The sequence below is a fragment of the Pelobates fuscus genome, chromosome 1 (assembly GCF_036172605.1).
Source record: "Pelobates fuscus isolate aPelFus1 chromosome 1, aPelFus1.pri, whole genome shotgun sequence".
NCBI lineage: Eukaryota > Metazoa > Chordata > Amphibia > Anura > Pelobatidae > Pelobates > Pelobates fuscus.
In genome coordinates, this window is record NC_086317.1 from 66,236,951 (window position 1) to 66,253,390 (window position 16,440).

The 16,440-nt window shown below is 36.3% G+C and overlaps 1 protein-coding gene across 2 annotated transcripts in view; it reads right to left on the reverse strand.

The window, feature by feature from the left end:
* CTPS2 (CTP synthase 2) overlaps positions 1 to 16,440 on the reverse strand; it is a 186,324-nt gene that overhangs the window by 118,406 nt on the left and 51,478 nt on the right. For both annotated transcript variants that reach the window (XM_063449279.1, XM_063449269.1), the window contains 5 exons: positions 12,824 to 12,907; positions 9,418 to 9,498; positions 8,165 to 8,316; positions 3,583 to 3,715; positions 1,646 to 1,734 (listed from right to left, as the gene is read on the reverse strand). In XM_063449279.1, coding sequence (XP_063305349.1) covers positions 1,646 to 1,734; positions 3,583 to 3,715; positions 8,165 to 8,316; positions 9,418 to 9,498; positions 12,824 to 12,907 — 539 coding nt within the window. The remainder of the gene's footprint in view (positions 1 to 1,645; positions 1,735 to 3,582; positions 3,716 to 8,164; positions 8,317 to 9,417; positions 9,499 to 12,823; positions 12,908 to 16,440) is intronic.

Sequence of the window (16,440 nt, forward strand, 5' to 3'; positions counted from 1 at the left end):
CCCCTTCTCGGTCTCTCCTCTTTGCCCAGGACCTTTCCTGTCCGCTGCTCGTACCCATATGGCCAACTCACGTTTGCAGGACTTCTTGCATGTGGCTCCTTTCCTTTGGAATAGCCTGCCTACAACCATCAAGCTCTCCCCTAGTCTTTAATAATTTAAAAAGTGCCTCAAAACCCATCTCTTTAGGAAAGCGTATAGCCTCCCAGAGTAACATCTACCTCACATACCTGTCCCTTGCTCTCTACTAAAGGGCAACACTCTATTCTCTCCTCCAGTTCTGCGTCACTACACCTTCTTTGATTGCTACCTCCTGTCCTGTTGTGTTTTACACCCCACCTCCTACAAACTGTAAGTTTTTGTAATTTTCTAATTTATTGTTAAATCTCCCCCTTTGATAATATTGTAAAGCACTACGGAATCTGTTGGCACTATATAAGTACCAGCAATAATAATAATAAGAAGAAAATGTTCAAAAACAATTATACATCGAGAGTATGCATATTAACTTCTGACAGGCAATAAAGGGTGCTATACTTAACAGACACTCCTCCAAGTGTCAAAATAATAATCCATATACAAGCAAGAGGATACACACCAATTAATCAATCAATCCATGCAGCAAAATAATCTTTCTTTTCTAATAAGACAAAAAATACACACTATTCACAGACAGACTGTATCAAAAGGTAAATAGGCCTAAGACAACAAAAAGCAACAACAATAATGTACTGTACACACAAAGCCTACAAGAGCTGGACACGTGTCAATGAACTAGCCCCCCAATATTTCGACACTAAACACTGCCTTTCTCAAATGACAGCAGCAACACTTACCTCCCCGTATCATGCTATATACCCATTCAATCAGCTGACGGACATCAGTTCCTGTTCCGATCAAACCGGACATGATGTAATCACATCCAGATTTGTGAGATCGAACAGTGCTAAAAATAACTGTAACCTAACTAAAAACATAACATGCACGTACAGGATAAGACAAGACATCCCAACAATATATGCCACTGATACTATGAGACAAATTATAGTTAGTTGGACCTTGCGCATGCGTGCATGCAATTGGAAAATAGCAACATACCACACACACCACAAACTCACATTTGTATGTTATTAAATAAAAAAGGATAATGATATATCAAACTTATCACAACTTGAGATCTGGATATATCATTATCCTTTATATTTAATAACATACACTCTTGCTACATTGATTTGCCATATTGACTGCGTTTCCGGTTAACACAATATTCAATATTTTACAAAAGCTATTAGAAGGTTTCCAGGCCGGACTTTTCAATATGTTTAAAAATAGACAACATTTAAATCATTATATTGGAAAGGATTCTGCTAAACATTGCACAGTATCACAATGTTAAAAAGAAAATCAATAAAATAAGTGACAAGGTACAACCAGCAATTGTAGGGCTCCAACTTCAATATTTCAGAGACACAGGTTCGAACCCTGGCAAGGTCAGTCAATCCTTCAGAGTTCCATTAAATGAGTACTGCTAAGTTCGGAAATCACATCTAGATCCAGTAGATACATTTACTATTTAAACACTTTTCTAGTGTTACAATAGCATGTAAATTGATTAAGGAATATGACTGTGTGGGATTAAACTACTTACTGTGCTTTGCACAACATTTCCCAGGCTTTGTGATATTTGACGGGGTCTTCAGTCTTCGTGGAAAGTTCTAACTCTGCTGAATCTATGTACTGTTATAATGTAAAGAATTGTAAATATTTTATATATTCACAACACAAATGCATATAAAACAAATGAGTGTTCCTTTTTAAAACTACCCTATCCCAGTATTAGATTTTACAAAAAATGACATGAAGTTATTTCAGAGGGGTAATACAATAGTAACAAAATTATGCTTTATCTAGAATAATTACGGTTTATCGAAAACAATTCTAAAGCTAAGTGATATGTTTAAAGCAAGCACAATGCATAGTAAATGTATAGTCAAACTGTGTGTTCCCACTGCTACAAACTGGTATGATTTTATCTTCAGATATTCTGTGTGACCATCATAGTATTAATTCAATGGAGTGTTCTTTCTCTAGAGAATTATCTCAGTGTATCTATTTAAAAACATAGATGGATGTGCAAAATGAGGAGAATGAGGGAAAAAGCCAATAAAGGTCATGTAACAAGGTCACACTTGATATTTTATTTGTCTGGCAAGACCATAAAGGTGTCAGTTGATGTAATTTATAAAACACAGCTAGAGTTTTGAAAGTGATTTCATCTGATTTATTATTCAATTAGTGACAGATACAAAATCAAAACTCCCACTTATATAATCTTTGATTACTGAACGAAATGTGGTTTGGCAAAAATAAAAGTAACCCAAACTTAACCCAAATCATACGTTTCATTTCAACTATGCATAATCCCCAAAAAGATTCTATATCAAATGTGTTTTAAGGGCAAACCAGGACATTAATATGCCCAGCATTTTGAATTTCTGTTTTATGTTAAATATAATTTCTGAACTTCTGACTTTTTTTTTAAATGTTCTTCTCGCCTACAGTAAAATAAAATTTAGTGCCAAAACTAAATTAAAAAATAAAGAGACTTACTAAACAATTTTTGCTGGTCTTTGACACTTTCCGATTTAGCTTATACCTCACTGCCAAATATGAGCTGCCAATTATACCGAATTAAATTTCAACTGACACTTGTAAACAAGTCTTGCAATTTCTAAATGAGCTATGTTTAGGGGTAAAACAATGATTTTCTGTATCTTCTACAGTTTATTTGCCAGAGACATTTTACATGCTTGAATGGACACTCCACTGCACTCCCCCCCTCCCCCCCCCCCCCCCCAAAAAAAAAGGAAAAAGCAATGTATAGTAAACATGCCCCAAATGAAAACATGCATGCATTTAATTATAGATTTTGTTTTCCTTTAGGTATATCTAAAAACAGTTTGCAAAAACTGCAGTTCTCTTGTCTGCAGTATTTGCAAGCCCTCCTCTTCTAACCCCACACAGACTTCCGGTGCCTATCCAATCACATACTTTCCAATCCAGCTCACTGAAAAGTCTTGCAAGGCAGGTTATCTGAGCAATTGTCTGCCTCTTGAGTTTAGCTCTACTGAGCTACTCAACCAGGAAGTAACAGTACCTGTTGTCTGATTGACAGCCAGGGGGGTGTTAACAAGGTTAATTTATAAAAGACTGAAATGTCCACATTTTGTAAAATGTAAAAAAGAGGATGCACCTGTCACACAGAGTATTTCAGCAAGCTAAAGTGATTTAGGGGTCTGAAGTGTCCTTTTAAAGAAAATGTTTCAGTTTAGGGCAGGGATAGGCAACCTTCGGCACTCCAGATGTTGTAGACTACATCCCCCATAATGCTCTAACACGCATAATGCTGACAAAGCATCATGGGAGGTGTAGTCCAAAACATCTGGAGTGCCGAAGATTGCCTATGCCTGGTTTAGGGAGTTAGAGGGCTTTTGCAAAAAAAAAAAAATAGTTATAAAATATGGAAAGACAGACAGGGAGATATACCCGACAACTAATAGAGTGATTTAATAAACTAAGCCTTACCATTAGATTTAGCTTGTGATTAATAGCTAGTGCAGAGTGCTCCAATGCTTTGAAGACGGATGTGTAGCAGTCACTGAGTTTTGTGTACTTTCCAACAAGTGCAATCGAACAAGTTTGCTGCAATCGTTCATACCTGATGTAACAAAGAAAGAAACACAACAACAAAATGTAATTTTAATGTAACTGAAAAACAAATCTGTGATATATCTAAAATGAAACCCAGGCTGTTTAAATTATTGATTATTCATTCTCAGCTTACATCAAGACATACATTACAAAACCTCTAATGCAAGATCTGGTATCATAAGTTTAATACAGCAGATAAAAACAATGGCCTTCAGTTACCGCATTAAATATAAATCTACATTTAATCATGTTCCCAAATGTTCAGCTTGCCTGTGAGGTAAGGGAGCTCAGCAATGGCTCAAGACAATAGAGTCTCTGATTTCCTCTGACCTTCATTCATCACGTAGAATCCTTCCCCATGGCATACCGAGACATTCCTAGGCTTTACAGCAACCACACTTTATCCCAATCACTTGCTTTTTATACATTATCATTGGACTCTGATCACAAGGTCTAGGATACTGCATTCATTTCTTAGATATCATCAAATTGCAAGCTTTTTCCCCAAAAGTAAAAACAGGGGAGAAGAGTCTGCGCTAGATAACAAAAATATAAGCAGCAAGCCTAAAAAAGGGAATCCCTCAAGACCCTTCGCAAAACAAACTAAAAATTTACCCCAAAAGTGTTGCATCACAAATGTTGTGAGATATTTAAAATATCTTTGGTCTTTTCAAATGAACCATGAGCGGCATGAGCTTGGCACAAATATACATCACCTGGTCAACAGTCCATAAATCCCGTCAATGCAAACAGATTTCAGATTTCTCTGTTACCTTTTGGCATACTTTGCTGTACCACTGCTGATGACAATGTCAATGTACCATGTTCTGCAAAGTTCAGGAAATCTTACCAGTGTCTCATGCCTAGCAAGTTCCCCAAGCTGAACGCGTGAGTGGAATCGCACTAAAAAACTAGCAAGACCCAACTCAAGCAAACTCAACAGTAGTGAACATTTCTCATCTAGAGGATTTCAATTCTACAAAAAATGGTCTAGCCCAAGTCAACTGGGAATTTATTGATGACAGAAAAATGTGAATATTTTCTATATGTGTTTCTCTGTTCCTGCAATGTTAGTGAAAAGTTAAAACAGTTAGAAGGCTACCCGTATTTGTAATGTATTTTAAAATAATGCATAAATGAATATATATGAAAAAAGAAGTAAATTTACAAACCTGCTAAGTGTCCCGCGGTATACTGTTGAATGGGTCTGTCCGGCATTTGGCCCTGCCCCATCCTGCCTCCTTGCCGATTTCAGCCAATCCAATGCTTTACCAATGAGGAATGAAATTATAAATTCTGATGATGTCAGCAAGAAGGTGGATCGGCTGCGCGGCGCTGGAAATTAGGTACGTTTTATGGGAACTAAGGGAAGGCAAGCCACCTAAATGGTTGTTTGACCACTATAAGGTCAGCAATAAATGTTTGTGTTCCTGACCCTATAGTGTTCCTTTAACTGCTTTACCTTACGGTAATTCTTCATGAAAATCACAATTTTTATGAATTTTTTTTCGCTTTTCTTTTTGCTTGTTGATCCTGTTGACTACCACTGAATTCTATGTTGTATTAGAAAATAGCATAATCAGCGTAGAACATCTCCTGACCTCACACAGAATTTAGTATATAAACTGATTTTGTTTACAGCTTTGTAATGCGATAACATAATTCAACTTCATCAGACACTTTTAGCACAACATTGCCATCAATTTCTTGTTCTACGCCTGCATTTGGACATCCGAACTGCATTATTTTGCACTTAGGGGCATGAAAAAGTCAACTTACACAAACGTGTCGACTGCTTTAAATCATTTAATTGCATCCACTGGAATATCGTGCCTTTTATTGAAATTCATTTAGTCTGTTCACAAAATGACTTCTTTCTTTGCATTTGAATTACGGTAATAACAGATCAAGTGATGCATCTACATCATTTAAACGTTTTAAATGTAAAAAAATGAAATTCTACTCTGCCATATGAAATCTCAATATACTCCCCATTGCTTTTTCCCCACCTCCATCTAATCATTATTTTCATTCGGCTATTTACTGTGTAAAATGCATTTTCCTATCATTTTTAAAGGACACGCACCACTCGGTAGTGGGATACGTTTAGGCTTCCTGGTCTAGGCAGAGAATTCTGCAAAAGCAGTAATCAGAGAAACTTCCAAAATAATACAGGTAAGTACCGGTATCTTTTTTTGAAACAGAACAATGAGTAAGCGCTAGATAACACAAGTTAGCAGCAACCCTATAAGGGAATCCCTCAAAAACCCTTAGGATAAAAACACAAGATAGTAAAAAATACAAGAAAGGGCTGCGCTTAGATAAAACTTTAAATAGTACAAAAAGTCCGGATAAAATCAATGAATAAAAAGAAAAAGTCTTATCTGACAATGTCCTTTGGAATCGTATTGTATAATGATGCTTGGTCTGGAACAGCAGTCTTTCTTGCTATCTTCCTTATAGGACGTCTCATATACAAGGGATAAGAACAAATACAGAGCCACAATAGTGTAGTATGTTTGGAAATTGAGGAATTTCCAAGTATCTTTTTTTGTTTTTTTTTGTTTTAATTTATTTAAAAATGTTTTACGTTTTCTCTTTTTAATTTGTAATAACAATTGGGGATCACTGCCTGGCCTGACTGTTCCGTTATTCTTATCGAAACAGTGAATTGCAGTGAAATTAGAACTGAACTGCAAAATGCAGGCCATAGTCGGAGAAAAAACTGCTAAGATTGCAATTTCTAAAATTTGCTATTTTGTTTGCAATTCACTGGTTAGTGAATACATGCTACAATGGGTGTATTCACTAAACGCCATACTGTAGCAAATTAAGGCCTCAATTTAATATTTATTGGGACAAGCTTTTCAAATGATTGAATATTTCTAGATAAACGTTTACAATGATTTATTGATCTGTTATTTTATATAAACTGGTGATATATGTATATATATTTTTAAATATTTAAAAACGTTGTCTAAAGATATTAAATCATTTGAAAAGCTTCGCCATAAATATTAAATTGAGATCTTAGATAGCTAAACTTTATCTGTAACGGAGTTGGAATATCAAGAATGTTTGTCTAACTTTTGCCAATTGGATTTGAAATCACTGCAGCAAAATTCATACCAAAACTGTAGAGCGAAAAAAAGGATATTCAGCAACTGTGCACGGTTTTCCAGTATGGTAATATTAGGACTAAATTTTACTGTTACTAACAAACCTCTTTCAAAATAAAAGAAAATATATATGTACACTGAATATAAAGCACAGAATAAATTGCAATAAGTCCTGCTGTTAGAACGATATCCATTATATAAAGATCCTTGAAATCTGACAATTTTAGGTACTTGATCCATGACCCTAGGACGCTGTTACCATTTAACATCAGACAGAGTAGTGGAAACAATTTTCGAGAAACCATAGATACAGAGACTGTTCATTACTCACCCACTTAAATGAATGTGCTTTGCAGCTTCCCAAAAATAATTATACTTTAAAGATATAACTTGTCTCAGCAGTAAATATCCTCCAGTTACTGCTTTTCTGTTTCATGTGAAAATCAATATGCAATGTGTTAAATTGGGATAACAGGCAGGGCTGGCTTCTACTAGTGCAGGGATCAGTACACATTTAAGGCAGAGTTAAAGGACATAGGAATACATACCCAGAGTTGGAGAAACGTATACAGACCCAGAGTAGTGAAAGTACCCCCAATATTGGACTACGTTCTCCGTGATACTACGGCAGTCTTTATTCTGTGAAGGGTTGATGACCTAATGCATTTTGAGAGTGGCTGTACTTAAAGGGGCACACAAAGGATTCACGTTGTAGCATCCAGTGACTGTCATTGACATTGGACAAAATTGACTCTGATATTGTGTATGTGTAAGTTCTAAATTTTTCAATGCAGCGGGGATAATGGGCGGACTCTGGACAACATAAAATGCCTGGTATATGTCAAACAATTTCAGATGTAGTGGTTACGCTACTAAGAGTATCCCTTTAGTTAAAGGCACCATTTATTTTGTGGACAATGGAATTTGTTGGCGCGGTCACTAATAATAATAAAAATAGTAATAATATAGTATACATATAATAATGTGATTATTTTCAAGCTATCTCTTCTTGGGCCAATGCAGAATTCATGGAAAACTAGATATGAAGATCACTTTAATAGAGAGAGATTACATCTTTTTCAACCAGAAAATGATTTAGGTTCTACTTGCGTTTCAGTGAATAATCAATTACGAAGCGCTCTGAAGACAATAACATTTGATACAATACCCACCTCTCAAAAATATGTAATGTACTTTGCTTGTAACTCTAAAGGATTACATTATTATCACGGTGAACATTTAGGAAGCAAAAGGCCAACCTTTCTACATGACTCATACTTTCTCTGCACCGTCCGTGTAAAACGAAACACAGAGACAATGTGTAATCATTAAAGTACCTGTCAGCCATTCGTTTCCATTTTAAAAGCTGTGCACTCGGTTGATCATCAATAGGGAGATCCAGTCTGTGCTTAAAATATTTGATGATGCCTTGTTCTTCTAATAGGACAGGGACTCGGTAGGTTGATGAAACATCGTGAATGAAGATGACCTGCATGAGAAATAATCATAAATAATCATGACGAAGCTTTAGTACTGTGACAAAGAAAAGGGATTAGAATTAGCTAGACCATTAAAGAACACAAATGGACTTTTAGTAAAAATGACAACATTTTGAGTTTAAAACATTGAAAAAAAGTGATTTCAAAATTGATTACATTTTATATAAATCATCAAGTGAGCAGAACACAATTTGTAGCCAGTTAACATAAGCAGCAATTATAAGAATATGCAATGCAAGCGAAAAGCATAACGCAACACACACTTCCACTGCTAGGTCTTTCTAAGGTTAAAATGTCCACGTTTTTACACCAACCTCAAGCAACAAAGGATCACACAATTCAATTTTGGTGTGCAATGGTACACATCATGCATCACACAAAAATACAAAGTTTAATTGTATGGCTCCAATCAGTAGCGAAGTAACTAAGCATGGCGTTTCAGAGGGAGACCCAGAGAGTATCCAGCTTTGGTATTACAGCATATTTACCAACACTGACACCACTCGATGAAGCTACCTGACCTGTTAATGTTCCTCCACACTGCATACCTCCCAATGTATCAAGAAACCAAAGACGAGCACATGTCTATCTGGACATCTGGCAACTAGCAGGTTTGGTTTACTAAATCACAGATTGTGGTGAAGGAATTCTCGAGTGTAAGCTTTAACTTTATAGGCTTTGTTCCAATTTGGATTGTACTCAATGTCCAACTATACACTTTAACTGTGAGCTACATTTTAATCCCCCGTGCAATATACAGTCCTTGCCCACCTCTTGGCAAGTATTAGTTAATGAATACTTCCATGGTGGTATAGCTTTGCATTCATTTATCAAATGAGACTAAAAAAAAAAGGATAAGACTTCAGTAACAAAAAAACCAAAAAAACACTATATAATTATTTCTGATGTGTTTGCTAATTTAGAAAATGGAAATAAACAGCTCTGAACGATTTTTAGAAATAAGAATAAATGATCATGTTAACGATAGTCTGAAAAACAAATGGTAGTTTGTATTATTGTTCTTTGGCCTATATTTAAGCTGTTGGTTGTCTGTGCTTATAACTAAGACAATAACCATTGAAGTAGCTCACCTGTTCTGGTTCCACGTGACAAAACATGGAGATCTTCTCTTTTACTGCCATTTCAATTGGCTTGGTACTCCTACATACAATCTGCAGATAAGAAGGATATCAAAGCTTTAGAGAGTAGCAAGCAAATGAGCATGCATTACAGTAAAACTAGTAGCCGAACTGGAAGGCTTCTCCAAGTCAGATATGCTTCTAGTTCAGTTTCTTTGGCTCCATATCAATGCTTCTCAGAAGCATAGGATAGGTAATAGGCATGCACAGCCAAATGCCCCATTCCTCCAATAAAATGCTATTAGCACCGTTTGTTTCCCTCAGTTCTGGAGGAAAAGTTGCCTCTACTGGCTGACAGGAAGACAACCAGTAGAGGTGTATTTAGCCCAGAAATGTAAACATTGCAGTTTCCACAAAACATTGCAGGGTTAAAATGACAGGACCACTGACCCAGAATATGGAGTCATCTGGGTGACTCTAGTGGTCCTTTAAATGTAAAATTCACTTTCCTGACATTCACATTTTAGTGGATAACCATAAGAGTTGTTCACTAATTGGAATTTGATAGGAATTCATGGTGAATGAATTTCAAATTTCCAATTTAGCTACAGTTTCATTTATTTAAGCCTAAAATGTTAAACTCACTTTCAAGTCAGATTCATTCACAGGGAATAATCCCATCAGTAACTTGTCTAAATGTACTACTTTCCTCAATGTTACTTTCAAATGTTTCTACTATATATAAAAAGAATAGATATTTATTATTTTATCTCAAACATTTGATCAAACGATGAGCTCTTCTAGCTAAATGCTGAATGGCAACCATAGAGCAGCTGAATGCTATTCAGTTGTCACAATTCATCTGTTTCAGCTATTGTATCTTTTTGACTATTTATTAAATGTACATTTGGGTATTTCAACTGAATTTGTACTTTAACTCAGAAGCACTTTGGTTGTCTTTTGAAATCAGCCAAATCCTTACGTAACATGGGTGATGCTGCTATTCAGAAACAGCTAAATTACAACCGAATTACCTCCGGTTGTTAGCTAATACAGTAACCACAGTGGCATTTTAATGATCAAATGCATGAGAACTGATCTGAATGCCATCAGCCAAAATTGCAAAAGCAAAGTCAGTGTTTAGTGAATATACCCCAGTGTTCATTTTTTTTCAATGCAATCTGTGCCCTGGCTGCGCCAGACTTTGAACTAGGTTGTGATGTCAATTACTAAATCTTTCATATAGATTTAGAAGAAAATTGAGTATCTAATAAAATAAAAAAATGAAAATGGCATTGTCAATGTTTTTTTCAATGGTGCAATCTAATCTCAGTTAAAGCATTTGCATGCAAATCAGCTTACAACGGACCTCAACATAAAGTAAATAAATACACAAATTCAGGGACAAACAGCTGAAACTAAATGCATTATTAAATAACAAAAATTGGAGGTTTTTGTCCACATCAGCTCTCATTAGAGAATTTAGTGATCTAGTTGACATTTCAGATTTGGTGTATAACATTCTAAACATACAGCTAAAATAGCTTTTTAACGGAATCCTAGTCCCAACTCATGAATACAGCTTTATTTAAAGATTAGGTCTGTCAAAATAGCTTTGATAAATCAGAATACGACATAATTATAGATGCAGAACATCACCTGCACTCTCTGCCCCAGGCAAGTCATGCTCTCTCACATTATACCCGATTAAGAACTTATATAGCGGATTTCAATACCTTACCTCCCTAGTCATGGCGATTTCCATTATTTTAAATGTGTTCTTAAAAGAATATGCAAACTGGATTTGCCTTTCTGGATTTCCCAGTTATAGGTATGTTAGTTCACTTTGGCTGTGCACTGCAGAAAAGAAAGTCTGTGGCAGGAATGTCTAAGTAGAATAGGGGAGCTTTAGAACTGATTGAAAGGAGCTATTTACTAAACACTAAATTGTAGTAAGGTGAAACCCTTTCATTGCTAAATTTAGGCTAAAATAGTCCATCTGTGACTATTGTCGAGTTGGATGATTTTTCCAAAACAGCACTTTTTGTCTTAATTTTGCAGTTGTATTTTTTATGACCAACAAATAAACCCCAAAAGTGGTTTTCTGAAAAGTTTTTTTCCTTTGCATTGTATACAGGTTCAGAGTTTTTCTTGTGTAATTATAGCGGTTGCGTATGAGCTTATATTCCTAGCATCGAAAAGTTATTGTTATGGCAGTAAACCAGAGCAGTCAGACGTAAATGAACACTTCAAGCATTATATGCATCCATGCTCCTTTTACAGGTCATAACACAATGAGCCCTCTTGTCTCTTGGCATTACGTCATGCATCAGTGAAGGAAACAAAGAAAATGGGGGGGTCAGCATTCCATAAAAATCCCAACCCACCTAGGAAGGATACATCAAACAATGCAGTTTTCAGGAAAAAATATATACTAACACTAGGACGTCTATTAGTAGAATGGGTTGACCCACTCTTCTAACATCAAGTTTGTTTTTCTTATCTTTCTTAAACACTTAAACACACAATCTTAAAAGCTGTACAAGATTGTATTAGGGAGATTCACCCCACAACCGTCCCCCCAGTTCCTACACCCACGATGTGACTTATAGCTGCAGGGATTACTAAAAATATTTGTACCCATAAAACCATCACTCCTTTCAACGACATCACAGGGGGAAAATGATGTAATAAATGTAATTAATTCATCTTTTATGAGAGAGCCTGTGCTGTACAAGCGTCATTATAAATATAGATATACATGAAGCTAATAGAACCTATGTCATGGTTCCTGTTATATTGAATAATAAAAGCATGTCTGTTCTAGAGTGAAATTACTAGTGAGTTCTGAATTATATATCCCATAAACTCCAGCAGGGGTTTATATTATACGCTCAGCACTCATACTGAGAAGAATGGGATGACCACGTCATCATCTCTAGAAAAGATAATCATGTTTTTCAATTTGTATGCCTTATCTATAGAATGCACTAAATCAGGGTAGGTCAACTCCAGCCTGAAACACTGTTTTAAGCACAGAAACATTCTATCTTTGCACAGATTATCACTACGAAGAGAAGCCCATAAGGAAAGGTAACCCAGTCGATTTAATAAAAAAGTCAAATTATATATATGTATATACATACACATCATGGTATACAGAAAATCTGTCGAGTGAGCATCATTAACTTAGAATTTTTTGTAAAAAGCATCTACTATGGACGTTCATTAATTTAGGGTTTTATCATTCCCCTGGAATTAATTTTGTTTACTGTTTAATGGAGAAATATAAGCAGTGTTCCTGGCTGAATAGCTACACTAAGTGCAGCTACCCCTGTAATACATAAACATTTGATGGTGATTATCCCAACACACATTTAGGTAATTCATATTTAAATAAGGGAATGATTTCACGTACCAAATCGGGAGACAAGCCCAGTCCCCTCAGAGCACGAACACTGTTCTGAGTTGGTTTTGTTTTCTGTTCTCCGGTTGCGGTTGGCTAAATGAATGAAAACACCAATATTTACACAAAATAGAATGTGTTCACATAAAACAATCAGGGTTCAAGAAGGTAAGGAGTCGAGCAATGCAAACATTATCACAGTACGGTGTGTTCGTTTTAAGATAAATTATTAATGCACTGCAGTTCATCTTAATATAAAAATATTCTAAAAATCATAAATAGGAAAATAAAATCGGGAAAGTCAGAATGTCAGCATGAATCCCGATGGCTTGCAGCACGTAACAGATATTGGAAAGCAGAAATTTGATTGCGCTTTCTGCTGTGCAGTTAATCATCACCCGTGCAAGCGCTCGTCATTACCCTTGAATCAAGAACCCACTTTCTAAAACTTTATAAAAACCATACTGTGCAATCCTAAATATGACGGCATTGCCGAATAATATAGTTATAATTAAAGGGACAGTGAGGCATAATATTTGTTTTTGTATACATGAATGATTTAAACACCCACAAGACCATTAATGATTCTTGTGGTACTTTAAGGTACTTCTTGAAAATAGATTCCATTGGTTTAAGGCATCTCCACCAGTTCTCGTGACACAGAGCCCTAACTTGTCTAAAGTACTCCTGTAGTATCCAGAAGCATCCCCACATGGGCATGATACTGCAAAGAGCAGCCAGAGATTTCACTGGAAGCATATCGATGCGTGTGTTCCCGAGGATAGGATCAGAGCTCCAACGTGAAATGCTATTCTATAGTTCTAACCCCATGGCAGTGAATCAAGTCAATTTCTGCATCCATCCAAGGAATAACATATCAAAAAGTTATTATTGTTTATGTCCAGTTTTCTATCTTTTTCTAGGATCTCATAAAACGTGTGTATCCCAGAGCTCGACAGCATTAAAACTCAGGGCAATGAGTATTTTGATTGTTATAACTTATTAAATGAAATGCTTTGGTTCTGTTATAAATTATATGCATAAATGGAGGTTATGAAATCACCTAAAATGTTCGGGATCCATGCCATCCCTATGGCCAAACTCCTTAAAAATAATTTCCCTCTTATGTGATTTGAAATGTTAGAGGTATGCACAGATTTACTATAGGACAGGGGTGTCCCATGTTGCTTGGCCAACAATAAGGATGGCAGTGCTTCATGGAAGCTGTAGAGGTGGGGATCTACTTCCCCCATTCCCTAGGTAATATTTTTAAACATGACACGTGTATTTGCTTTCCCTTTTAAGTTCTTTTCTTTCAGTTTTACCAGCATAATGTTTATTTATTTATAAAAATTTTAATTTGATACAATAGCTCCATCTAGTGGAGACAGTGTTTCTGTCTCTATTTTTGTCTTCTTAATTATCCACTATAAAAGATAAAAAAAAAAAAAAAAAGAATTTAGAAGACACTGGACGCCTTTAGGCAAAGTGTGATGACGTCCAGAGTCGTTTCACGGATTTAAGCTCTGTGGAGCTGCAGGAAGCGCCTCTAGTGGCCGTCTGCTAGAGTCAGTCTTAGCAATGCAATGTAAACATTTCAGGTTTTTTAATGTTTTATATTGCAGGGCTAAAGGGGACTTGGACCATGCACCCAGACCACTTCAATGAGATAAAGTGGTACGGGGGCCTATAGTGTCGCTTTTAAGAAATGTGTGTAGAGTTGTAGAACTAGGTATCTAAGCACTCACAAAACATCAACGTGAGATTTCTTTAACCCCTTAAGGACCAAACTTCTGGAATAAAAGGGAATCATGACATGTCACACATGCCATGTGTCCTGAAGGGGTTAATAAGGTAAAAGCATTTTGTAAATGTGGTGTAGAGGTGTTTCATAGAGTATACTCTTTAATTTATACACTGTTCTTAGCACATGGTTAGAAAGGGGAACCATAATATGTTTTCCTTAAAGATTTTCATGCCTTACTGCTATCAGCACAGATGTAATAACTGCTGTTGCCCGTGTTTTTTGTCTGACATGGTTCCTGGATTCTACATTCTCAATGAGATTGCTGTGTGTGAGAGAAGAACATGCTTTGCAAGCTGCTCGGATAGAGCACATAACATCACCAGCTTTCTGCTGCACGGTATGAATACTAATAACCAATTTTTAGAAAGAGATTAAGAACCGTCCAACTAGTATTTTACTGCAGTAATTTCTTTAATATGATGAGTTCAAAAGTCCATAGACTGAATTGGGAATGTAATTTCCACTGCTGGGTATATCATTGCACTGCTTGGAACTGCTGCACTTAGTGAAATTATATCCAAACACACAGTTACCTCCTGTGTCTCCAGCCCTGTCCCACTGATCTCCAGCCGTTTAACAATTAAGAAAATAATCCCTTTCTGGTGTGGGATCTCCAGTATAATTAATAGTAATGATTAACTATTAATAATTGGTACATGTTATGTTCCAGTTCCATCTTGCTTAATGGTCTAAATCAGTGGTAGTCAACCTTTTTCTACCTACCGCCCACTAATGCATCTTTTTGGTTGAAAAAATTTCCTTACCGCCCACCAGTTTTCGCGCAAATGCGGAATATTTTTAAGAAAGGAGGGTGTTTTTAAAAAAAAAAAAATGTACGTACATTTATCTTTTTATTTCTACTTAATGCAGGTTTATAAGGTTTTTAACTTTATAAAGTTTAATGAAAAAACAATAAAGTAAATTGAAATTACCTTTACTAGTGATTAATGAGATCCTTGAGGTTGATGCTGCGAGACTAAATATTTGATATCTGGTTTGATTTTCGTAAGGAACAAACGAAGGTCTCTTTCAGTGATATTCAGACGACTTCTCTGTTTGCGCATAATATGATTTCTCATTTGTGCGTCAGCTCATCTCCTCTCCCTTCTCAATTCCCCTCCCCACCTTTTTTTCCCATTTTTTCTATTTTTTAACCTTCCTTATAGCAATGCCCAGTAGGAAGGCTGAGCTAGGTAGCCCACTTACTATAGTCTACTATAACAGACAGGCACACATACAGACACACATACAAGACACACACACAAAGACACACATACACACACACGACACATACAAGACACACACACACATACAAGACACACGTACAGACACAGACACACATACAGACACACACACACACAAGACACATACATACAAACAGACAGGCACACATACACACACAAGACACATACATACAAACAGACAGGCACACATACAAACAGACACACACAGACATGCACACACACACACAAGACACACATATGACACACACACACATACAAGACACACACACAAGACACACATAGGACACATACAGACACAGACAGGCACACATACACACATACAGACACACATACATACACACACACAAAGACACAGACAGGCACACATATACACACACACACACACATACATACAAACAGACAGGCACACATACAAACAGACACACACAGACATGCACACACACATGCAGACACACATATAAGACATACATAGACACACACACATGCACACTCAAGACACACATACAATCACACATACATACAAAGACAAGACACACATATATACAGACAGACACACACACACACACACACACACACAC